General features: G+C 54.2%; 1 protein-coding gene across 4 annotated transcripts in view; it reads right to left on the bottom strand.

Moving 5' to 3' along the window:
- The window catches only part of KIF21B (kinesin family member 21B), a 51,291-nt gene that overhangs the window by 3,086 nt on the left and 23,885 nt on the right, over positions 1–24,320 (bottom strand). For 2 of the 4 annotated variants that reach the window (XM_032136669.2, XM_032136671.2), the window contains exons 13-32: positions 24,141–24,258; positions 23,176–23,367; positions 20,512–20,711; positions 16,666–16,773; positions 16,041–16,109; positions 15,292–15,524; positions 14,949–15,096; positions 14,511–14,705; positions 14,315–14,416; positions 13,136–13,301; positions 12,863–12,914; positions 12,666–12,723; positions 11,045–11,250; positions 10,893–10,967; positions 8,886–8,999; positions 7,080–7,118; positions 4,998–5,134; positions 3,580–3,760; positions 1,260–1,424; positions 825–942 (exon numbers count right to left, since the gene is read on the bottom strand). In XM_032136669.2, the coding sequence (XP_031992560.1) occupies positions 825–942; positions 1,260–1,424; positions 3,580–3,760; positions 4,998–5,134; positions 7,080–7,118; positions 8,886–8,999; positions 10,893–10,967; positions 11,045–11,250; positions 12,666–12,723; positions 12,863–12,914; positions 13,136–13,301; positions 14,315–14,416; positions 14,511–14,705; positions 14,949–15,096; positions 15,292–15,524; positions 16,041–16,109; positions 16,666–16,773; positions 20,512–20,711; positions 23,176–23,367; positions 24,141–24,258 (2,676 nt within the window). The remainder of the gene's footprint in view (positions 1–824; positions 943–1,259; positions 1,425–3,579; positions 3,761–4,997; positions 5,135–7,079; positions 7,119–8,885; positions 9,000–10,892; positions 10,968–11,044; positions 11,251–12,665; positions 12,724–12,862; positions 12,915–13,135; positions 13,302–14,314; positions 14,417–14,510; positions 14,706–14,948; positions 15,097–15,291; positions 15,525–16,040; positions 16,110–16,665; positions 16,774–20,511; positions 20,712–23,175; positions 23,368–24,140; positions 24,259–24,320) is intronic. The other 2 variants (XM_032136670.2, XM_032136672.2) reach the window with 1 other exon arrangement.

Below are 24,320 nucleotides of genomic sequence, written 5' to 3'. Positions count from 1 at the left end.
CTCATCACGCCGAGACCCCACAGCTCAACAGGCAGCTGCTAAGGAGAAAGGCGGGTTTAGGGTGTGAGCCTCCCTCTAGAATTCTCTTGATTTTTACTAAATATTCACCATAATCCCACCACCCCTGAAAACGCTACTTCCTTCCAGTTTCTTTTTTGTTGGAAACTGAGTCTCACTCTGTTGCCCAGGCTGGAGTGCAGTGGTGCAAACTCGGCTCACTGCAACCTCTGCCTCCCGGGTTCAAGCGATTCTCCTGCCTCAACCTCCCAAGTAGCTGGGACTATAGGCGCCCGACACCATGCCTGGTTAATGTTTTGTATTTTTAGTAGACACAGAGTTTCACCATGTTGGCCAGGTTGGTCTCAAACTCCTGACCTCAAGTGATCCTCCCATCTCAGCCTCCCAAAGTGCTAGGATTACAGATGTCAGCCACCACGCCTGGCCTGCTTCCTTTCAGTTTCTGACTGTGTATGGACAGTTTTCAATGGCATAATCAGAGAGCAAACAAATTAGTGTTTGTATACTTCACGTTTGGTTTGCTATTTATCATTTTAATAGCTGCAATGCGTCCCATTTAGTGGATTTTCCATAATTTGTTATTCTACCCTTCAACATTTAAGTTATTATGAATTTTTCACCAGTTATAAAATAATGCTGCAATCTATAACTTTCTGCACATGCATTCTTGCCTTCTTTGGGGTGATTTCTTCAGCAGACATCCCCAGAAGTCTTATAATTTTTCATGGGTACTCCCAAGGCAACAGAGGGCAAAGATTGGGGAGAATGGAAGACCAGCCCCGACCCAGGCCTCATAGCTGAGGTACCTTAACGTAGTGGTCCTTGGAGCCAGTCACCACGAGGTCGTGCTGGCTGGCTGTCTGGGTGACCGTCAGGCACATCACAGGGCCGATGTGGCCAGTCAGCTTGCCGACAGGCTGGAACCTGCAGTGGGAAGAGGCCCAGACGGGGGTAGGTGAATTAGAGGGGACCCTGGGTTGGGGTGGGGTGTCTGCCCCAAAACAAATAGGCCTGGTCAGGGTACTCACCCTCCCCTCTCGCTCAAGGCAAGATCAAGAATCTAGACATGAGCTACCCTGCATCCCAGCAGTCTCACTGGAGAGGGCACAGGCCCAGCAGCATGGGGGGAATAAAGGTGTTGCTGAGGTCCTACCCACCCTGGGGTGGGTCCCCCGAGCCAAGACCTGGGGACCTTGCCTGGGCATGCCAAACCCTCCTCCCTCCCCAGGTATCACGCTGACCTGCTAAGCTCCCAGATGCGGACGGCGTTGCCCGAAGCGGCATACAGCATGGTGCCCGAAGGGCTGAGGGCGATCTGGTTGATCTGATGCTCGCCCTGAGCACTGGTGATGGCACGGGTGGATGTGGCGGCACAGGCATCCCCTGAGATCACCTGGCCCGAGGACCTGCCCATCAGGGAGAAAGGCAAGGCCAGAGGTCAAAACAATCCATGTGCACAGTGCAGGAAACCAATAAAACGTCACTAAGACCAGCCCAAATAACCCACTTCTTCCAGGAAGTTTTCCTTGACTGACAGAGAAGAGCAATAGCCTCTCCCATAAGTGAGACCCAGGGGAGAGCTCCACTCTAGTCCCCTATGAGTCAACTCCCCATGTGGCCTGCCCGTGTGCCTGGTCACTGGCTTGGAAGGATGGTAAGGCTCAGTCATGAGACTGGGTGTGAACATGGATCTTCCGGAAATCAACCTCTCTGAGTCTCAGTTTCCTCATCTGTTAAAAGAGGTGATTATATCCATTCTGCTTACTATTTTTTTTTTTTTTTTTCTGAATGGAGTTTCGCTGTTGTTGCCCAGGCTGGAGCGCAATGGTGTGATCTCGGCTCACTGCAACCTCTGCCTCCCGGGTTCAAGCGATTCTCCTGCCTCACCCTCCCGAGTAGCTGGGATTATAGGCATGCGCCACCATGCCAAGCTAATTTTGTATTTTTAGTAGAGACGGGGTTTCTTCATATTGGTCGGGCTGGTCTCGAACTCCCGACCTCAGGTGATTTGCCTGCCTCAGCCTCCCAAAGTGCTGGGATTACAGGCATGAGCCACTGCACCCAGCCTGTTTACATTTATTTATGTTTGTTTGTTTGAGATTGAGTTTCACTCTTGTTGCCCAGGCTGGAGTGCAATGGCGTGATCTCGGCTCACTGCAATCTCCGCCTCCCAGGTTCAAGCAATTCTCCTGCCTCAGCCTCCTGAGTAGCTGGGATTACAGGCATGAGCCACCATGCCTGGCTAATTTTGTATTTTTAGTAGAGACGGGGTTTCACCATGTTGGTTAGGCTGGTCTTGAACTACCGACCTCAGGTGATCTGCCCGCCTCGGCCTCCCGAAGTGCTGGGATTACAGGTGTGAGCCACTGCACCCAGCCTTGTTTACTTTTTTTTTTTTTTAAGACTTTATTTTTTTTTAGGCCAGTTTTAGGCTCACAGCAAAACTAAGCACAAGATACAGAGATTTCTCACATGCCCCTGCCCCCACACAGGCACAGTCTCCCCCATTATCAACACCCCCCACCAGAAAGCTGCCTGTGTTTCGATTATGAACCCATGTTGACATATCGTTATTGCCCAAGTCCACAGTTTACGTTAGAGTTCACTCTTGGTGTTGTACATTCTAAGGGTTTGAACAAATGTATAATGGTATGCATCTACCATTACAGCATCATACAGAATAATTTTACTGCCCTAAAAATCCTCTGTTTACTTTATTCATTATTATTATTTTTTGAAACAGGATCTTGCTCTGTCACCCAGATTGGAGTGCAGTGGCACAAACATGGTTCACTACAGTCTCGACCTCCTGGGCTCAAGCAACCCTCCCACCTCAGCCTCCTGAGTAGCTGGGACTACAGGCATGCACCACCATGCTCAGCTAATTAAAAATTTTTTTTGTAGAGACAGGGTCTCCCTGTGTTGCCCAGGCTGGTCTTGAACTCCTGGTCTCAAGTGATCCTCCTGCTTCAGCCTCCAAAATACCTGGGATTATAGGCATGAGCCACTGTGCCCAGCCTGTTTACTTCTTAAGGATCAAATTAACAGACTGTAGCTTACAGTGTTAATGTAAGGATGTAGTACGACTTCTGCTGAAAAAGCCACTTTATTTTGCAAGGCTCTTGGTCTCAGTTCTGCGTCCCCTGCCCTATGCCTGTGTGTCTGAGACTGTCAGGGCGGGGCTCAGGGCCATGACTTGGTGGTCGCCTACACAGGCAGTGGCCAGCATGGCTTTGGAGGCTCGCCCTGTTTCCTAGCTCCTCTTTCAGACTCATAGGATGATATCTAACACACCGCAAGGGGCAGGGCTTGGGGGACTTGGCCGTGGGTGGAGGCCAGGCAGGCCAAAAATTCCTCTAGTGGTGCTGCCCCAGACACTGTCTCCCAAACCAAGAGATCTCACTTTGTACCCCAGGGTCAAGCCAAGTTCATAGGCTGGTAATGGTCTTTGCGCATGTAGCCAGGCTGTGCTGTGCTGAGTGGGTCACTTGGGCTGGGAGCATCTGTACCCAACCCAGCCTGCTGCAGCCCACCACTGTGAGGCAGGCGGGGGGTACTCACGTGAGAGTCCGAATGCACTTGGCCGAGTCCCGGATGTCCCACACCTTGATGTAGGAGGTGGACACGGAGAACACAAGCCCCGAGTGGCTGCAGTACTTGATGGAGACCACGTTGTTGGGGTGGCCCTTTAGAGCTGCGATCTCCTGTCCCGTAACCAAGTTCCACATCTTGCAGCTTCGGTCTGCGAGAGATGGGAGGAAGCCACAGGGAGGGGAGGGATGTCAGCCACTAGGGGGCGCAGCTCCGCCTCTGCAGGGGCTGCCCAGGATAGGGGAAAGGGATCCACAGAGCTCCAGAGGACGGAGCTCCAGGTCGGAAGGAGAGAAAAACACATACACATGGGCTCACTGGCATGTGTGTGCTAGTAAAAAACTCAGAGGAGAGAGAATTCCCTCAGAACTTCAGACCAGGGTTCCTCAAGCAAACTTTCCACTAACACCAGAGTTTTGTGAGCCATACTGCTAAGGTGTCCAGGGCTAAAATAAAATTCTTAAGCTTTTATGGTGCCTGTTCCTCCAAACACTAATTGCTGACAAAGTAAATGAACCAGTGCAAGCAAATGTTATGGGAAAACTTGGAATCAATCAATCACACCTAGATTGACAGCTATCCCCCCACTGCCATGGAGAGCTATATTTATGCTTGTGTTATAGTATGCATGTCTATTACAGACTAGTTCTTTCTGTTGGTAAAATGAATGAGTAAATAAAGAATTTTGTATTTGCTTATTGAGATAGGGTCTTGCTCTGTTGCCCAGGCTGGAGTGTAATTGCACAAACACAGCTCACTGCAGCCTTGACCTCCTGGACTCAAACGATCCTCCCACCTCAGCCTCCTGAGTAGCTGGGGCTACAGGCACATGTCATTGTGACTAATTTTTTATTTTTTGTAGAGACAGGATCTCGCTATTTGCCCACCCAGGTGGTCTCAAACTCCTGGGCTTAAGCAATTCTCTTGCCTCATGCTTCCAAAGTGCTGCAATTACAGGTATGAGCCACTGTGCCTGGCGTATCTGCTGGTAAAATGTTTGACTTTGTTGCTGTAATCAGGTGAGCATGACTTTGTAAAGTGCTGCTGCTGAGATCATAGGGAGTGCCTAGATGTATGAGCTGGGGTGATGTTGGGCAGTGCAAGTACGGGTGGGGCACCCGAGAAGCTTCCTGAAGTTTCCCTGGGAGGTCTGGAAGGAAGTGCTGGATGAAGCCACCAGGTCAGGTAGGAGGGAAGGCTTGGCCAAGGATGCATGGGATGGGGGCCTTGAGCCAAGGTAAGAAACAAGGGTAGTAAGCAAATAGACCCCCATATCCTCAACTCCTGGGGGCTCTGTGTTCTTATCTCCTTCACAGACCACTCTCACAAAGGAAGCAGGGGTGAGTAGGAGACCCCAACCCTACCTGGCTAGTTGGCATTCCACATACCTTTGGACCCTGTGAATAGCAACTCATCCGTGGCATCCAGGCAGAGGATGGGCTTGGTGTGGCCTTCGGCCATGGAGACACACTGCAGTGGGGCCGTCCGTGCACCCTTGGCTCCTCCAACCGGGGAAATGATGCCCCTTCCCGGGAGAGAGGGAGAGAAGGCATGCTCGTCAGCCAGGGAGACTGTGGCCAGGCTGATCAAGGCACGTGTATGGGATGGGGACAGGGCAGGGAGGGGATGAGGACCTGATAACAGAGACTTTAAGGACTCCAGCCAAATTCCACCAAGGTCTGAGAGCCGGGAATGGGCTACACAGGGTGGAGATGGCCTGTCTTAATCAGCAGTCTGTCAGTTGCCATCCTGAGCACTTCTGGGGAAGCAAACCCCGTGTTAGGCACAGTTAGAAGGTGCAGGAGGTGTGGGCTCTGTCCACAGAGAGCTCCCGTCTGACAATGTCTGACCCAGATCCTGAGATGTGAATGCGCCTGGGTCCAGCTGGGCAGGGCAGAGGCCCGGGGGCTGGAACTGGGCCCTGTAGCTTCCACCAGAAGCTGCATGCTGCTTCAGTTAACCAAGTGTGAGGGAGGGGTGCTGAGAGGGAGGGGTGCTCAGGCTGCCACCCCCACGCACCCTGACCCAGTAAACCCTTCTGCTGGTGACTGCCTTTGAGGCTGGCATCTTCCAAGCAAAGAGCCATGTGTACATATACACACCCCTTTTGGACCAGTGGGGTCAAACCTGTGACTGGCATTTACAAAGGGCTAAATCCCTTTGGGGTTGGCTTGGCTTTGGGGTAGGAGGTCTGGGGCTCTCTGGAATGGGGCTCTATGGACCTGGAACAACACCTCCTTGCTCCCATGATGCTGGGGGAGCGAGAATGAGGCTGGCCCAAGTGAGCGTGAGGATTTTGCCACATCCAGCTTCCTGAGGTTCTGAAGATGATTTTTTTCTCAGTGAGGGTCTTTTGGGATGAGACCCTGGCTGAGTTATGTCTGAAAATATATCCTAGCTTTGTTTCTTTTCCCAAGACAACGCTGCTCCTGACGGTGACTCTGTGGCCAAGGGTCTACTGAAATGATCAAGGTTTTGCCTGTGGCGCTTCTGGCACAGCTCCCCCCAGACTCTGCCAGGCCCACCCTTGAGGATGGTGGTCGGATACGTCCAGCTGCCAGCCGGATGCCACACATGCACAAATAGCTCCCCAAGCTGCTCCAGCACCCTGCTTCTGACAATGGTTTGGCTTCACTGCATGGCCACAGAACTATGTCAAAGGGATCACGCTCCCCCTGATGACAGCCTGGCCAGCTGGCTAACATCTTGTGGTGGCAAAGCCTCACGATTCACAGTAAACCAGATGTTGACACTCAGGGCTGGAGGCTCAAGGAGCTGAGACAGTCCACCAGGAGAGCCGAGGAAGCTCTCAGCCCATGAGGGGCCCTTGGCTTGTCAGGGGCTCGGGACCCCAGGTCCTGAGTCTTGCTCCTCGTTGTGGGGTGTCGTGCTGGGCTGGCTGGGAGAACCAGCCTCCAGCCATCCCACAAGCTGTGGGAAGGGGAGGTACCCGCACATCTGTGTGCTAAGAGGTGTGGGCAAGGGGCGCTGCCCCCATGGTGCCCCTCCCAGAGCCAACGTCTGAAAAGCTCACCCCCAGCACAAGCTGAGGGAATCAAAGGACCCAGAGCACACCACTGGCACCCCCAAAAGGAGCAGCCCTCAGCATTTCCCCTGCCTTCCAGTCGTGGAGAACTCAGCCCCAGCCCAGCATCCCCTAGGCCTCCATGCTGCGCCCCTCCCTGCCCAGGTGAGGAGGGAGAAGAGAACAGGGCCTGCGACAAGCAGCTGTGCATCCTCCCCAAGCCCCCAGCTCTAGCCGGCGCAGTCCGAGGCCTTGTGGCCACCCTGAGAGGGAGGAACCATGGGGGCAGGAACAGGTCTGGAGAGGGGGGCAGCAGGGAGGGGAGTGGAGGGGCCGCATGCTGAGGACACGGGTGTCAGGCGGGAGGGATGCAGTGAGAGACAGAGAAGAGAGGGTGCCGAGAGTGAGAGTGGGGAACCAAACACGAGAGACATTCTGTGTGTACCTCAGGACCTCCGACAAAGAGGAGTCGCTGTCATCAGACCTGGGGAGGGCAGAAAATTAGCTGGATTAGGGGGTGAGAGGAGACACACACAGAGGGACGCAGAGGCGGCAGCAGCATGTGGGGTGGTCAGAGGGCAGGTTATTCTCTTCCAGGGGAGCAGAGACAGGCAGAGGAATGAGGGCCTCGGGAGAGCAGGGGAGGAGGTGGGTGGGCTGGTCTGGGAGCTGGGACTCTCCCCCAGGAGTGGGCTGCCAGGGTCTCTCGGCTGGCAGGGGAGGAGCAAGGAGGGGGCCACGGGGAGACGTGGGAGCACCAGCCCCACACATGGGGAGACGTTTCCGGGGCTGTTTGCTGGTTCCAAGCTCTCTGGCTGCCCCACTGCACAAGCTGGGGGCACCTGCCCCACCCCGGCAATGCTCATACCTGCCCAAGGCCGAAGGAAGCCATGCCTGATCCTACCCCTCCCTGGGAGCTGGCTTCTTCCAGCAATTCCTCAGGGGCTCACTTATTTACAAAGCCCGCTATTCCTAGGGGGCCAACTGGGACAGTGCCTAGAAGTTGGCTCTGCACCATGCACAGGCTCCAAGACCTGGACCATTGGACAAGACCAAGGCCTCCAGAAGACCATCAGGCTGGGATGGGCAGAGTCCTGCCCCAATCCTTCCAAAAGGGGACCTGTTGATTGTAACAACATGGAGATGGGCTAGGAGTGATCCATGGCTCCCTGCACAGCAGCCTGAGCCAAGGTAGGTTTGGGGAAGGAGGTGTCTTGGGTGCCAGGTATGCAGGGCTCTGACTCCTGGGCTCAGCATTCATCGAGTAGTATTTTGACCCAGGGAGGGGCATTTCTGTGGAGAGGCAGGGAGGGTGGACATCAGGCACTAGGTAAAAGGACAAGTATTTTCTAGTGTGAGACTCCCCTGAAGGACACAGCACTGTCACCCCTGGGGCAGGGAAGCCTTCAGGGAGCTAAGAGAGGAGCCCTCTTGAGGGCTGCAAGAGAGCAAAACAGGACCAGGGTGGGCCCAGCAATGCTGGGGAGCCCAGAGCAGCACATGGAGGATAGGGTCCTCCCCTGTCCTGAGGCACAGCAGGCAGGGGCTGGAAGTCCCAGGCTCTGGGTGCAATTCTGCCACTTTCTAGGTCAACATCCCTGGCTCCCTCTCTGAGCCTCATTTCCTCTTATGTGAAATAGGGAAGACAATTCTCGTGGTTGTTTTATAGCCTAATGAAATCACATATCTGAAAGCAGGGTGTAAAGCACAGGGAGAAGGCCTTCTGAATGCAGGGGAGGCTGTTGACATAAACCACACCATTAGTCATTCGAGTCTTGCATCAGGAGCTGTGAATATAGGTGGACCTGAACCTGCCTGAGGAAGGCAATTTGGGGGTCTGGTCTCTTTCTGCTGGGAGAATGCACAGAGAGTGGAGTGGCTGAAGCTGAAGGAAGGGGCTTCAGAGCAGACTCAAAGCAGCAGCAGAGATGGATTAAAGGGCAGCTCTGGAGAGCCCTCGGGCACCTGCCCCATGCGACCAGCCTGCCTGACTGCCCGGCCCCAATCCCTGTGGCCTCCTCCTTGCCCTCTCCTGAGGGCCTGGCATTCTCAGGCGAGGAGAAGGGCCCATGGTTAGTACAGGAAGGAGAGAAATGCCAGGAGAGGGCATCAGGGCCTCAGTTCTTGGAGGGGCTGGAACTTCAGGCTGGGGTTGGCTTGGCCACCTAAGCCCTCCTCCAGCAAGGACCATCCACAGGCTCCCCAATGCCACCTCGGTGCCCTCCCCCACTTGCCCTTTAGCCCTGCTTACTTGTCCAGCGCTGACCCCTGGCTCTGATTACTGGTGAGACGAGAGAAGACATTGCGGTCATTGCGGGGCCGAGTGGGAGGGGATGATGGGGGTGTGAATCCCACATCTGTGGACCTGGTGAGTTGGGACAGAGGGCAGCCTGTTAGTGACCACCCCTGCCCATAGGCCCCTACTTGATGCTGGGCTTCCACCTTCTGCCTTGGCTGTGAGGCCCGCAGGGCAGGGTCTGCTGTGCAGTATTCTCAGAGCTCAACACCCAATTAAACTCCTGGATGCTGTCTTTAAACACCAATCCTCATCGTTCACAGATTCCATATTTGGGAATTCACTTATTTATTAAAATGTATTTGTGGCCAGGTGCAGTGGCTCATGTCTGTAATCCCAGTAAATTGAAAGGCCGAGGTGGGAGGATTGCTTGAACTTAGGAGTTGGAGACCAGTCTGGGCAACATGGTGAGGCCTCAACTCTACAAAAAGTAAAAAAATTAGGCAGGCATGGTGGTGCATGCCTGTAGTCCCAGCTACTTGAGAGGCTAAGGCGGGAGGATTGCTCGAGCCTGGGAGGTGGAGATTGCAGTGAATCCTGATCGTGCCACTGTACTCCAGCCTGGGTGATGGAGTAAGACCCTATCTCTAAAAAGAAAAAAATCCTCCTGCCTCCCACCAAGGCAGGTGGCAAGAGGCCATCTTGAGCCCCTGCTTTCCCACTATTTAGCTGTGTGTCACCAAACCTCTTAATTAAGTGCATGGACCAGAAAACCCTGAAAGTCATCCTTCAATCTACAGAAGCTCTGTGGGCCTGGCCCACATGTGGGTGACCAGCTGGGGCCTTCCCTGCCATTCTGCATTGATCTCTTTTTTCCTTTGAATTTCTTTCTTCTTTCTTTTCCTTCCTTCCTTTTCCCTCCCCCACTCACCCTCCCCGTCCCCCCTCCCCTCCCCTCCCTTCCCCTCCGCAACCCTCACCTCCCTTCCTTTCCCTTCCCTTCTCTTTCCTTTTTTTTCTTTTCTTTTCTGAGACGGAGTCTCACACTGTAACCCAGGCTGGACTGCAACGGCATGACCTCGGCCCACTGCAACCTCCACCTCCCAGGTTCATGCGATTCTCCTGCCTCAGCCTCTCAAGTAACTGGGATTACAGGTGCACGCCACCACGCCCAGGCAATTTTTTTGTATTTCAGTAGAGACTGGGTTTCACTGTATTGCCCAGGCTGGTCTTGAACTCCTGAGCTCAGGCAATCCACCTGCCTCAGCCTCCCAAAGTGCTAGGATTACTGGCGTGAGCCACTGCGCCTGGCCTTTCCTTTGAATTTCTAATCTTCTCTCACATGATAAGGCCTTAAAAAGACCGGAAAGCTCCCCAGAACCCATGGTCACGAAAACGGGCTGAAGCACATCAGTGCAATGACTAACCCAAGCCACTACAAAGCCACTTGTGTTGGGTGCACAGCAGCAAACAGTTTCCAGCATCTGGCTCGGCTATGCAGTTTAAGGTGCATTATAGAGATTACATTTCTTTTTCTTATTCTTTTTTTTTTCTGAGACAGAGTCTTTCTCTGTTACCCAGACTGCAGTGCAGTGGCACGATCTCGGCTCACTGCAATCTCTGCCTCCTAGGTTCAAACCATTCTAATGCCTCAGCCTCCCGAGTAGCTGGGATTACGGGCATGCGCCACTATGCCTGGCTAATTTTTATATTTTTAGTAGAGATGATGTTTCACCATATTGGCCAGGCTGGTCTCAAACTCCTGGGCTCAAGTGATCTGGCCGTCTCAGCCTCCCAAAGTGCTGGGATTACAGGTGTGAGCCATCACGCCTGGCTCATTTCTTGAGTCCACACCTGACAGGGTGGGGAAGGGACCATTGGGTGAACGTGAATGGCTCAGTCAAGCTGGCCCAGGTTACACTGTGTACAAGATGACCAACAGAGCAGAACATCATAGCCACTCATGTAACCAAGGACTAGACTGGTGCTGACTCTGGAGCAGATTCTAGAACATGGTCTCACCTAATGGGCTGCCCTCGGTCGTAGGACTTCCTTCTCGTCAGCGGGGACGTCTCTGTGGCTCGAGACTGCCTGGGGCTACAACAGAAGAGTCCAGTGAGGCCCAGACCCAACTCCACCTCCACCCCAACCCACATTCCTGCTCCCATCCTTACAAAGTGCTGCCCCGGGTAGGCAGGCTGACGGTGCGCGAGACCCTGTCCCGGTAATAGGGGTCTCGGACAGAGAAGCCCACTCCGTCCTCTTTGATCTCAACGAGGGAGGCCAGGGACTTGGTGATGTTCTTGGTGGAGATATCCAGTGGGGGGCCCAGGCACTCGGCCGACACAGCTTTCATTTGGGCAGACAGTTTGGGCTCGCTCTGGGAAAGGAAGAACAGGGTAGATCAACTTGCCCAAATGGCATGGCACATAAAGGGGAGCCACGGGAAATTCTATTTTTTTTTTTTCTTTTGAGACAGTGGTGCAAACATGGCTCACTGCAGCCTCAACTTCCTAGGCTCATGCGATCCCCCCACCTCAGCCTCCTCGAGCAGCTAAGACTACAGGTACGTGCCACCATACCCGGATAATTTTTAAACTTTTTTTCTGTAGAGATAGGGTCTCGCCATGTTGTCCAGGCTGGTCTTGAACTCCTGGGCTCACAAAATCCTCTTGCCTCAGACTCCCAAATTGCTGGGATTACAGGCGTGAGCCACCACACCCAGGCTGCCCAGAAATTCTAACAAGAGAAATGACGCCATCTTGGCCTAAGGTAGAGGACCTGATGGAAGGACCCAGACAGACATCACCTGTGCTCCACAGCTAAACTCTTAGGGTTTCTGGAGAATCCAGAGCAACTGAAATGGTTTCACTGCCCTTAGTTGGACTATGTAAACACAGAATGCCCAGCCTGACTTCTTTGCTGGTCACCAGCTAATCAGTTTACCTCAAAACTATGCATAATTTTCTATTCCCAGTCTGAAGCTTTTTCCCTCCTTGTCTCCTTAATAAACCCTGCATCGGGCCGGGCGCGGTGGCTCACGCTTGTAATCCCAGCACTTTGGGAGGCCGAGGCGGGCGGATCACGAGGTCAGGAGATCGAGACCACGGTGAAACCCCGTCTCTACTAAAAATACAAAAAAATTAGCCGGGCGTGGTGGCGGGCGCCTGTAGTCCCAGCTACTCGGAGAGGCTGAGGCAGGAGAATGGCGTGAACCCGGGAGACGGAGCTTGCAGTGAGCCGAGATCGCGCCACTGCACTCCAGCCTGGGTGACAGAGCGAGACTCCGTCTCAAAAAAAAAAAATAAATAAATAAAAAATAAATAAACCCTGCATCTTGCTTCGGTCTAATGAAACTGATCCCTCACTATTAGGTAAACTTCCTTATTTTTGACTCCCATATGGTTGAATTGACTGTGTGCACATAAGATAACCAGACATTTAGAGGTAGGTTTTGACTCAGAGCCTGAGGCAGAATCATGGGTGGGGGAAAGGGGATATTTTTGAAAGCAGGGCCCCTGGTTATGGTGCTGTTGCTAGCAGGGTGGCAACAGAGGCTAGCGGTGGCTCCAGCCACTTCTCCCACCTTCCACCTACCTCAGAAGGAATGGGCTGTAACAGGTTACATATCTGGACAACCCCCAATTCCAGACTAAATTTTCTTGGTACCTCCCTCCCAGTTGGGGACAATATTGTGTTGTGGCTGAGGGTGGAGCAGAGCCACAGTAAGCGGGGAACAGGCTATGGGGAGGCTGGCCCTGCTGCACCCACTGCCTGACTTCTGGCGGGGCTCACCTTGAACTTGAAATCGTCATGGCTGGTGGAGCCTTTCATGGTGAATGACTGGGAGAAGCTGAGGAAGAAGCAGAGAGAGTTCAGGATCCTGAGGAGCCCCCAAATTCAGGCTCAGCTCTGGGACCTATGGCAACTCCTTCCACCAGCCCCAGGTACATGCTGTGAGCCAGCCTCTCACTCCCAGCTTGCAAACTCACCTCCCCTCAGAGAACTCTGAGATCTCCTCATCTGTGCTGGCGTAGCCATTCTCTGTGGGAGGGCAGGAGGGAGGGAAAGGGGTTGAGAAGCCCCGTCCAAGTGTCGGGGGAGGGATGATGGTCTCCCTCCTATATCTCACACACTGGAATCAGACCAGGGCTCCTGGTGGGGGTTAGGGGTGGTTCTGGGGAAGTGAGGGCCTTGTGGGGGTCTGAGCCCAAGAGCACTGGAGTGCCAAGGAGCTGGCAGCTTCTGCCCGCCCCTACCCGTACCCTGCTGCACATTGTAGATGAGGGCCTGCAGCTCGGGGTGGGCCTCAGCCTTCTCACGCAGGGCGTCCAGGAGCAGATGGTTCTGGGAGGAGCCCGCCATATCCGTCTGCCTCAGTCGGCCCTCCAACAGCCGGATCTGGGCTTCCTTTTGTGCCACTTGCAGCCCCTGGGGGCAGGGAACAAAGCCTGGAGTTACCCCTCCTGGGGGTTGGGAGTCCCCCATATCACACAACCTGCATCCCTCAAGACACCTTGGAGGGCTCCCTTCCAGCTCCCAACATCACCCTTGTACCTGGCACAGACCTGAGAGCACTGCCAGCCCCCTTAGCTCTCACATACACACATTAAGTGAAGGTCACCTTAGGACATACCCTATTATGGGCTAGGTTATGTCCCCCCAAAACTCATATTCATATACAGCCAAGGAGAGAGGCCCCAGAAGAAACCAGCCCTGCCAACACCTTGACCTTGGACTTCCCGCCCTCTCTTGTTTGAGGCTCCCAGACTGGTACTTGGTTATGGCAGCCCTAGCAAACTCATAAAGTCCCCAGACACAAAGCGGAGCTGAGAGGAGCTTAGTGGGGCCCAGGGGAGGGGTCAGGCGGCAGAGTCTCCCGCCTCCTTCCAGAGTTACACAGATGCACACCATGTAGGGTCTGTCCCCAGAGACCACAGGCCCCAGGAGGGAAGGAGGCACATCCTCTGGTTAGCTCTCTGTCAAGGAGAGAGGAGAGGAGCCCAAGAAACGTCAAGGGACACCTGATGTTCTGGTGTAAACCCTCCTGGGTGGAATGTGGTCTGTCTATTGTTCCCCTACCCCCACATACACACACTTCTCCCTCCACCTCCAACAGACTCAAGCCCAGCACTGCTTTGGATAGGCTTGGGCCAGACACCCAGGGGGGTCAACTTTAACAGAGGCCCTGCTGTGTGCCAGGTGCCAGGCCACATCCCTTACACATAGCGTCTCGTTAAAGCCACGCAACAAGCTACAAGCTTGGTATGGTCATCCTCTCAGCTTTACAGCTGTGGCATGGGAGGTGCAGAGGTTAGGCGGCTTGTCCTAGCCTGTGAGTGATGCAGGTGAGGAGGAGCCAGGCCCCTGGACTTCACACTAGGGTATATCACAGAGGCATCTGTGCCCGTAGAGTCCCCTGCCCAGGTATGCTCCCAGCTTACCTTGTCAATGGATGCCTTGAGGAAGTTGTCTAGCAGGAGGCGGGCTTCAGCCAGGGAGCAGGAGCTGATGACCACGGATGTGTCTGTGGAGTCCAGCTCCTCCTAGGACCGGGAGGCAGTGAGCCCCATCACCTGGGGCTGCCCCTGCCACCCATCTCTCCTGCCTCCTCCCCAGCAGGCCCAGCCCTGTGGATACCTTGGTCTCCTCCAGCTGCACGATGGTGGCCTGGCAGTCGGTGATGCTGTCATTGATGTAGTCGATGTTGGCTGCCAGCACCTCGATCTCCTCGGCCAGCTCCTGCAGCCCCTTCTCTTCCTCGGGGCTCTCAGCCTGCAGCCGCTCCCGCTTCCTCCGCAGTGTCTCCTGCAGGAGGAACAGCTCCTCCCTTTTCTGGGGTCGGCGGGGAGGGCGGGGATTGTGATGAAGGAGAGGCCTCAGGTAGCTGCCCAGCCCTGCCCATAGCTCCCACCACAGGCTGGCCTGTGAGGTCCCCCCAGCACCTCTGGATTCCAGAGCAGGCAAAAGGAGCAGAGGGAGGTGGGGCAGGGAAAGGTCTGAAGAGCCACAGAAGTTGGAGGTGACAGAGGACAGGCAGAGGGGTGGGATGGGAGAGAAGGGGGAGGCAGGGCTCACCTTGATGAGCCGCTCCATGTCAGCCTCCAGGTTGACAATGGTCATTCTCTGCATGACGATGTCAATGATCCGTCGCTCCAGGGACTGCCACTTGAGCCTTGCCGCCTTACTGAAGCTCTGGCTGGCCCCTTTCTTCTGGAACTTCTTTCTGGGAGACATAGGCAAAGGGGATTGGATGGGACTCCTTTTAACTTCTGCAGCTCCACTGAGCCCCCCCATCTGGAGTTGACAGCCACGGGTACCCGGAGCACTCCCCAGAGCTTCCCTCTTCCTCACCCTGGCCCTGCCCCATATTCCCACCCCCTCTGCCTGCACAGGCCAGGGGACTGCCAGTCCACCTTACCGGGCAGGACGGGTGCCATTGACAGTGGGCGTAGGATGGTCCCCCAAGAAGTGGTTGATTTTGCGGTTCCACTGGCGCACAATGCTGGAGACAGAGCGGGCCCCTGATTCAGCCTCAGATGAGGTAGTGCTGGCTGACACCTCAGCCCCAGAATCCAGCATGGGTGGCTTTAGTCCTGCACGCCCTGCCACCCGCTCAGACATGGGCTTGGCCAGGCGCCTCAGTGCAGAAACCTGGGGCAGCAGGGAGAAAAGAGGGAGCCGGTGAGCAGGGAGGCCTGGAGCCACACAGAAGGGCCCAGGTTGGGGTGCTGGGCCGCAGGAACACAGAGGCTGCTCTGTACTGGCCTGGGCTTGGGCTGCAAAAAGGCCAAGGGGTCTCTGTTTGATGTGACATGCACACAAAAGAGGCTGCCACCTTCTTTTTTTTAATGCACAGCTCAGGCATTTGGGAACGGGCCTGCAGTCTGCCCTGCAGCCTGAGCTCTTGTTGAGAAAGACCCTTCTAATAGGTTGGACACAATTTGGACACCAACTATGCTTGCTGAATGGAAGGAGGGAGAGCCAGGGCCACAGGCAGGGCTTGCTTCCCCTCCCTGCCGGCTCTGGCAGAACTGGGAAATACCGCCTTTATTCCACCGCCAGGAAGTGGGAGGCCCAAAGGAGAAGGCAAGCAACGCACGCACGCACACATGCACGCACACATGTGCAGTGGGGCCAGGGCCTCGCCAGCCCCTCAAGTGAGCTCACCTCCTGGGTCTTCCTCCTCAGGACCATCTCCTGCTGCCGCTTCTGGGACTCCAGAGCTCGGATCTGAAACTGTGGGAGACAGAAGAGGGCTGGGCTCCACACTCAGGCACCTTAGCCCTCTCTGTCTGTGCACAGGCTGGCTAGCCCTGTAGTTGAAAGTCTGGGCTTCAGGGTGATTCTCATGCAGCCAAACTCTTGATAAAGTGGGACCCAGAGTTGAGCTCCCCTCCCCAGAGGTTGCAGTGAAGATGGCTTTCTCCACAAGGGCAATTTCCTTAGCCTCTTCTTCCCTCCAGTGAGGAGGAATCCTGGAGCAGAGGGCTCAGCCCTACTGGGGCTTCGCTACAGGGCCTGAAGCTGCACATTTCCAGCTTGCTGGTCACCTTGGGCAAGTTCCTTCCCCTCTCCAGGGCTCAAGTCCCTCCTCTTAACATGTGGAGGCTGGACCAGAAGCCACAGGGCCTCATCTTTCTCTGACAGGCTGCACTGTCCTCCAAGCATGACCATTACCACTTAGGACAGTGGAGATTGAGGCCCGCTTGGTCGGGAGGGGCAGCCAGGTGCACCAGGAGGCTGGGAGTGCTAGGGCCAAAGGCTCCTGGGAGGCTCAAGGGCCACCCCTCACCTCCTGTCGCCGCTGCTCCTTCTTGAGCTGCGCGATCTCCCGGTTCCTCTTGGTCTCCACTAGCCGCCGCCGCTGCTGCTCCTCACGCATCTGCTTCATCAGGGCCACCTGGGATGGGCAGAGATGATGGTGGTGACACAGGGCTGCGAGGCAGGTGGCCCACACTCTCCAGGGAGGGGCCAGCTCTGAGGGCATGGGGCAGGGATAGTGGCTAGCCAGACAACACTGGCTCAGGGTCTGGGGGTCTGAAGTGAGGGGTTCTACCTCCCACTCCTCCATAGGAGCTGAGGCCACCTGGGCAAGCTGCCAAAAGGAGTGGCCTCACAGCCAGCCCAGCAGTGCAGGTGCCCCACTCTGCAGGGCCCAACTGTGGCCCTGGCTGCTTGGAATGCCACAGCCCCTGGTGGCCCTCACCCACAGCCACTGTCCTGTGTCTGGCCATTCCAGAAACAGTCTAGGTTGCTGGAGGCAGGTAATCCTCTCCCCTACTGAAGGCTGAGCTGCAGACAGGGCTGAGGTGAAGGTCAGGGCCCTCATGGCCAGGCTCACAGTGACAGCAATAAAAACTACCATTATTTACTGAGATTCGGCTGTATGCCAGGCACCCTCCTCATGACAATCATGAGAGAGGCATTATCGTTCCTGTTTTATAAACAAGGAAATGAGCCTCAGAGAGACAAAAGGACTTAAAGTCATAAAACTAGTAATGGATGGCCATATTCCGAAAACAAATCATCGCCCCCCAGTCCGCTCTTCCTGCAGCCCCAGGGATGGCTCCATGGTAGGTCAGCAAAGCTAAGGACCAAGCACAGAGAATCTGGACCCCAGAATTGTTGGAAATGTAGCCAAAGGCACAGAAAGCACCGTTAGTGTGGCCGGAGGCGACCCAGTGTGCTGAGAAGCCACTGACCTGGGGCCCTGCGGCATCTGCCTCCCTATTCCTGGTGCCCAGAACATAGAAGTGTAATGTACACAGGGCTTTGGACACCTTCCAAGTGACAGGGGCATAAGGAACACATGCTAGTTGATCCTTCCTCTGCCACTGAAGCCTCAGACATCACCAGGAGTGTCATCAATCTGCCCTGCCCTCAAAACAGTCAAGAAAGGAAACAGGCCGAGCACAGTGGCTCACACCTGTAATCCCAGCACTGGCACTTTGGAGGCGAAGGTGGAAGGAATGCTTGATTCTAGGAGTTCAAGATCAGTCTGGGCAACATAGTGAGACTCTGTCTCCAACAAAAATAATACAAAAACTAGCCCGGTGTGGTGGTTTGTGCCCATAGTCCCACCTACTCAGAAGGCTGAGGTAGGAGAATTACATAAGCCCAGGAGGTTGAGGCTGCAATGAGCTGTGTTAGCGCCACTGCACTCCAGCCCGGGCAACAGAGCAAGACTCTGCCTTTAAAACAAAACAAAAAAAAAAAAGAGAGAGAGAGAGAGAAAGAAAAAGGAAATGGCATGAGGGAGTGGGCTAATGGCCAGCAGGGTCGGCTTCTTTCTGGGAGGGTGGGAGGGCAGGGAGGCTCTGTTGGGGTGAATCTGCAGAGAAGAGGAGGGATTGCTTGCTACTGGGGCTTTGGGGTCCAGAATGAGTGTTCTCTTGAAGAACAAGTCAGACCCTTGGCTAAAAGTGAACCTGAAAACTCCAGCATCCCAGGAGCTGTGTGCAAACCCAAGGTGTCAGGTATCTTCCAGGGTCAGGGGCTTAAGGCTTCCTGGGGAGTTGCTATGTCTTCCTGGTCAAAGACTCATCCACCCAACTTTGCATGTGTGGCCAAGCTCCATGGTGGCTACCACAGAGGCAAAGGTCTCAGAACAAGTGAGCACATTCCAGGCACATGACAAGCGGAAACAGGCCATGGTACGTGAGACCAGCATCACTCCGCAGGTTTAAGGTAGAAGGCATTCTGGCCTCTCCCTGGGAGACCCTGTGGCTGCAGGCCCCACCCCGGTTCCATTCTGTGAATCGTTGGGGCCCTGTAGCTGAACAGCCATGGGAGGATTCTGGGGCACTGGCTCTCACGGTGCCTGGTTTGAATCCTCGGCTGCTGCATCCTCTGTCCCTCCAACAGAAAACCTAGGCTCCCCCTGGGATGACCCAAGGGTGTTCCTCTCTGCTTCTAGCTCTGGGTTCATAAGAACACAGTCAATGTGGACAGAGCCGGGCACGTGGCTGAAGGAGCTCAGCAATCCAGAGACTGAAACACAGGTCTACACGAGCCTTCTGTCAGCTGCATCTTGGCGTTATATTATTTGCCAGGCTTCAGAGCCATACAAGGATCTTCCCTCATGAGGCTCTCCAGGGCCTCTGCAGCTGAGATGTGAGCTGGCCAGGACAGGATGGGGTACCCTGCAGAGGCATCAGCTGGGAACCCCCAGGGAGACAGAGTGGGGATGCACATAAGCACACCCCAGAAGTGCTCCAGAAGCTGCTGCAGAATGTGCAGGCCCCTGTTGGGAGTGCTGCTCCACCCCAGAGATAATGAAGGCCCACCAGTCCCTCCCGCTAAACCATCAGTGGGTGCAGGGGCCCTTGGGTGATCTGGGTACTTGAGTCCACACTTGAGTCTCAACACCCCACAGGGTGAACACACTGAAGGAGATGGTGCAAACAGGGCTCCTTGGGGCCAGCCCAGGCCAAGTAGGTCAGAGCACAGCAAGGCAAGGACTTCTCCACTCTGGTCAGGTTGATGAAGCCTCCGGACCTGCAGCCCACGCTTGGGGACAGAGCCTGCCCAGGTGAGGTGGCTGGGCCTCAATGACAGCTATGGGTCCACCACCTCTTCTCAGAATCTACATTAGCCACCACTGCATTGCCTCTCTCCTCTGCACACTGAGTTGGCCATGAGCGTGTAGCTACCGATGGCTCCTAGATGCCCCATCAGCCCCAAGCACTGGGGAGCTCCCCTTTCCTATGTCTCTGTCCCCAAGGCCAGCCCTTCACAGCTTGCTGGGGCTGCCACCAGTACCCAGGGCCTAGCCCAGGGCTGTGGGGATCTGGGCTCCACTGAGGGCTGAGGATCAGAGCAGGCAGGAATGTAGGACTTGGAAGGCCCAAGGGGAGGGAGGACTGAAAGGGAACATGGATCTGCTGAGCCCCAGGGGGGAGCCAGAACACACCAGACACTGGAAACACAAGACTTGGGCCCTGAAGTCAGAAGCACAGGGACAGACCCCAAGCCCCAGAGACTAGAGCACTCTGAGCAGTGGCAAAGTAGAAAAGGGAGGTATTGTGCCACCTGGACACACAGTGGCTTGGGAGCCAGATAACTGAGTTCAAATCCCAGTGCTACCTCTTGGAAGCTGGAATTAACTTCTCTGAGCCTCACTTTCTCATACATAAAAGAATAATAATAGACTTCTTTCAAGAGGTTCTTCTAAGGACTGAATGTGATCATGCGTGTGAGATGACTAGCCTGGAGCCTGGCCATAGTAAATGTTCAAATGATGGTAACTGTTACTATTATCACTCAGGGCCAGGTTGTACCAAATGAGAGGCCTCATGTGCGCTTTGTGCAGACCCGAAGCGAGTGTGCTGCAGCCTCCCCAACAGGAGGCAGCACCGAGTGGGGTCCCCTGAAATCCTCACCTGCCTTGAACACGACCCCCGTGCACCCCAGCATCCCTGCACACTGGCCCCACTACTGGGCAGGTTGTTTCACCTTCGATGATGCACTCAGCTAAGAGCACCGTGTCAAGGGCCAAGACAGGGTCAAACTAGGTAATGCTGTGTGTTGAGAAGAGAATCCACACTTGACGGCAATGATTATTTTTACCATGGTGAGTGGATTCTAAGAAGATGTCATATGCACTCTAGGCCCCACTCCTCACACCCTTGGCCCCTACCTTGGCCTTCTTCATCTCAGCCACCTCGGCCTGTAGCTTCTTCAGCTCCCTCTCGTAGCGCGACTGGTTCTTGAGCAGCCGGGCGTGCTCTTTCTGGGCAGCCTGCAGCTTCTGCAGGTCCCGGTTCATCTCCCGCAGCCTCTTCTCATAGTCTGCCTTGATCTTGTTGGCCTTCTCCTCAGTGTAGCACTCCATGGTGCCTGAGAGCAATGAGAGGCAGCTGTCGGTGCTGGGTCCCTAAGGGCTCCCACTAAATACAGGGTCATCAAGGGGGAACGCAGGAACCCTCTGTTCCAGTCTCATTGTATGAACTTGGGCAAGTCACACCCCTCTCTGAGCCTGTTGCATCATTTGAATGAGGGGGTCAGACTAGTTGATGCCCAAGGCCCCTTCCTGCTCTGACATCCTATTGAAATGGGCAGGGGTGTTTTCATCTTGAGATCTCTGAACCCCTGGTCCCCAACTTCCCGTGAGGGTCCTGTAGCTCACTCACGCTGGCTAGGTTCTGACCCATGATCCAGCGTTGGAGGAAAGAGCTGGGGCCCGTGGGAAGGGGAAGAGTTTGCAAGAGAAGACAGAATGGTGTGGGCCAGGGCAGAAGGAATAAGCTGATTCTCCACTCTTGGCCTCTCCTACCAGAACTACCAACAGACATCTCCAACTTAACAGGTACAAAACCCAACTCCTCATTTCTACCCGTCTCCCATCTCAGTACACGGCATCACGCTCCTTCCAGAACCTCACACCCTGAGGCATCCTTGGCTCCCCTCTCCCTCACATCCACCTCCCAGCAAGCAATCAACAAAGCCTTCTGGCTCAACCTGAAAAATATATCCAGAATCTGACTTCTCACCACCTCCTAAGCCACCTCTCCTGGGATCTTTAGAACAGTTTCCTAAGTGGTCTCCAGCTTCCACTTTCACTCCCCCATGCAGCAGCCACAGTAGTCTTTTAAAAACGCTTTTAAATTTGGTATCACGTAGCTCTCTTGAAACTCCACACATCCCCTCTCCCTCAGAGTATAAGGAAATGTCCTTACGATGACATTTCTTCTCCAACCTGTCCCCTCTCACTGTGCGCTAGCCATCCTGGTCCCCTTATCATTCTGCCAAAATGCCAGGCACATGGCAGCCTTATGGCCTTGGCATCTCCTGCTCCCCCTGTCTGGGATGCTCTAGCACTATCACCTCCTTCAAGTCTTTGCTCAGTGAAGTCTTCACGACCATCCTTTAAAAAACTCCAATTCGGCCAGGCACGGTGGCTCACACCTGTAATCCCAGCACTTTGGGAGGCCAAGGAAGGCAGATCACAGGGTCAGGAGTTCAAGACCAGCCTGGCCAATATATTGAAACCCTGTCTCTACTAAAAATACAAAAATTAGCTGGGTGTGGTGGCGGGCACCTGTAGTCCCAGCTACTCGGGAGGCTGAGGCAGGAGAATCGATTGAACTGGGAGGCGGAGGTTGCAGTTAGCCGAGATCACGCCACTGCACTCCAGCCTGGGCAACAGAGAGATTCTGTCTCAAAAAACAAAACAACACTTTTACACCATTGGTGGGACTGTAAACTAGTTCAACCATTGTGGAAGTCAGTGTGGCGATTCCTCAGGGATCTAGAACTAGAAATACCATTTGACCCAGCCATCCCATTACTGGGTATATACCCAAAGGACTATAAATCATGCTGCTATAAAGACACATGCACACGTATGTTTACTGTGGCACTATTCACAATAGCAAAGACTTGGAACCAACCCAAATGTCCAACAACGATAGACTGGATAAAGAAAATGTGGCACATATACACCATGGAATACTATGCAGCCATAAAAAATGATGAGTTCATGTCCTTTGTAGGGACATGGATGAAACTGGAAACCATCATTCTCAGTAAACTATCGCAAGGACAAAAAACCAAACACTGCATGTTCTCACTCACAGGTGTGAATTGAACAATGAGAACACATGGACACAGGAAGGGGAACATCACACTCCGGGGACTGTTGTGGGATGGGGGGAGGGGGGAGGGATAGCATTAGGAGATATACCTAATGCTAAATGGCGAGTTAATGGGTGCAGCACACCAACATGGCACATGTATATATATGTAACAAATCTGCACATTGTGCACATGTACCCTAAAACGTAAAGTATAATAATAATAAAATAATTTAAAAAACAAAACAAAACAAAACAAAACAAAAAAAACTCCAACTCACTCTTCAGTAGTTCTTGTTCCCCTTCCTGGCTACACTTACCACCATTTGACACACTATAGATTCTGCTCTTTCGTTTATGTTTGTCTTTCCCCACTAGAATGTATGCTGCACGAGAGCAGGGATTTTGCCCACTCCAATATCTCTAGCACTAGAACGATGTCTGCTCTATAAGACATATTCAACAAGTGTTTGCTGAATAAGTAAATCAATGAATGAATAAAAAACGGAATGAATGGGCTGAAGAGCAGCATAATGAAGATAGAATGTAAGAACGTTTACAAACAGGTCCAAAGGAAAAGACCCAAGGAACTGAGTGCAGGAGGAAAGGCTGGGAGTGTCATGTTCGCGTGCCTAGGTATATAAAGAATTCTAATACGTGACATGATAGCCAAAAAAAAAAGGGAGGGTCCGGATGGGGTCGGGGCGGGGGCATGGCGGTGGCCTCACTGAGGTTCTGCAGCACGCGGTCGCGCTCCAGCTGTGTGTCTCGGATCTTGTTCTGAAGCAGAATCAGCTTTTCCTCATACTGGTGCTTGAGCGTCTGTAGCCGCCGCTGGCTGTTCTCCAGCTCGTCGATCAGCTTCTGCTTGATTTCGATCTCACAAGTCAGGTCGGCCAGGTCCGCCTGGAAGTTCACCTCTACGGGGGCACAGTCAGGCTCAGCCCAGCGTTAGGGCGAGGGGCAAATTGGGGAGCAGATGTGCCAGTCCTGGGGAGCTGGGACCCTCCTTTGGTCAGCCATGACCAATCAGTGACCAGAGACTGGGCAAAATGATAAATCCCAATGCAGGTAGAATGCGGCCAGAAGGAGCAACACATTTAAAGAGCAGTTCCAGAAAGGCAAGGCAGGGCTCAGGAGCTGGCGGGGGGATCTACACATCCTTCCCAGCCATTCCTGAGGCCAGCATCCACCTGTTCCAGATGACATGGGACCAGCTTCAGTGGAGGAGGGTGAGACGGCTGAGAGCACCTTACAGGGCTAGGGCCAGGGCTGGCAGCAGGCAGGGCTGAAGGGGCAGGCATCTCCATTTAGAGGAGAGGGCTTTGGCACCAGTCAGGCCTACATTCACGTTTGCTCTGCATGGACCACACTGGGGAAGGTCACTAAACCCCTGTGAGCTTGTTCCTCCGTGGTAATATAGGGGAGCTCACCACACCTATGCATACAGTTGCAGTGAAGACTGAAAGAACCCAGCTGCTCAAAGGGTTAAGGTAAGCACAGTGCCTGGCACCTAATGAACGACCAGGAAGTGTTTGCCATCATTCCCATCATGACTGCTGTTGTCATTGGTTTCATGTCTGGGAGTGCTGGGGCCTGGACACCATTATCTTTGAGCAGGGCCCAACCCCACACTTGGGCACTGGCAGCCAGGCATTGCATTCCCCGCAGCCCACAGCCCAGGCCCACGCACCCTTCTCCTCGGGGTCTGAGTCTGAGTCCACCAGGCTCTCTTCACTGCCCGAGTCCTCATCTTCATCCTCGCGCCCTTCCTCCTCCTCACAGCCACTCTCGTCTCGCTCTTCCTCCTCCTGGGCACCAGGCACCATTGGGATGGGCCTGGCCTCAGAGAGGGGAGCCCAGAAGCAGAGAT

Source organism: Hylobates moloch, unplaced genomic scaffold, assembly GCF_009828535.3.
Source record: "Hylobates moloch isolate HMO894 unplaced genomic scaffold, HMol_V3 SCAFFOLD_18, whole genome shotgun sequence".
NCBI lineage: Eukaryota > Metazoa > Chordata > Mammalia > Primates > Hylobatidae > Hylobates > Hylobates moloch.
This window is presented reverse-complemented; position numbering and strand designations above follow the sequence as displayed.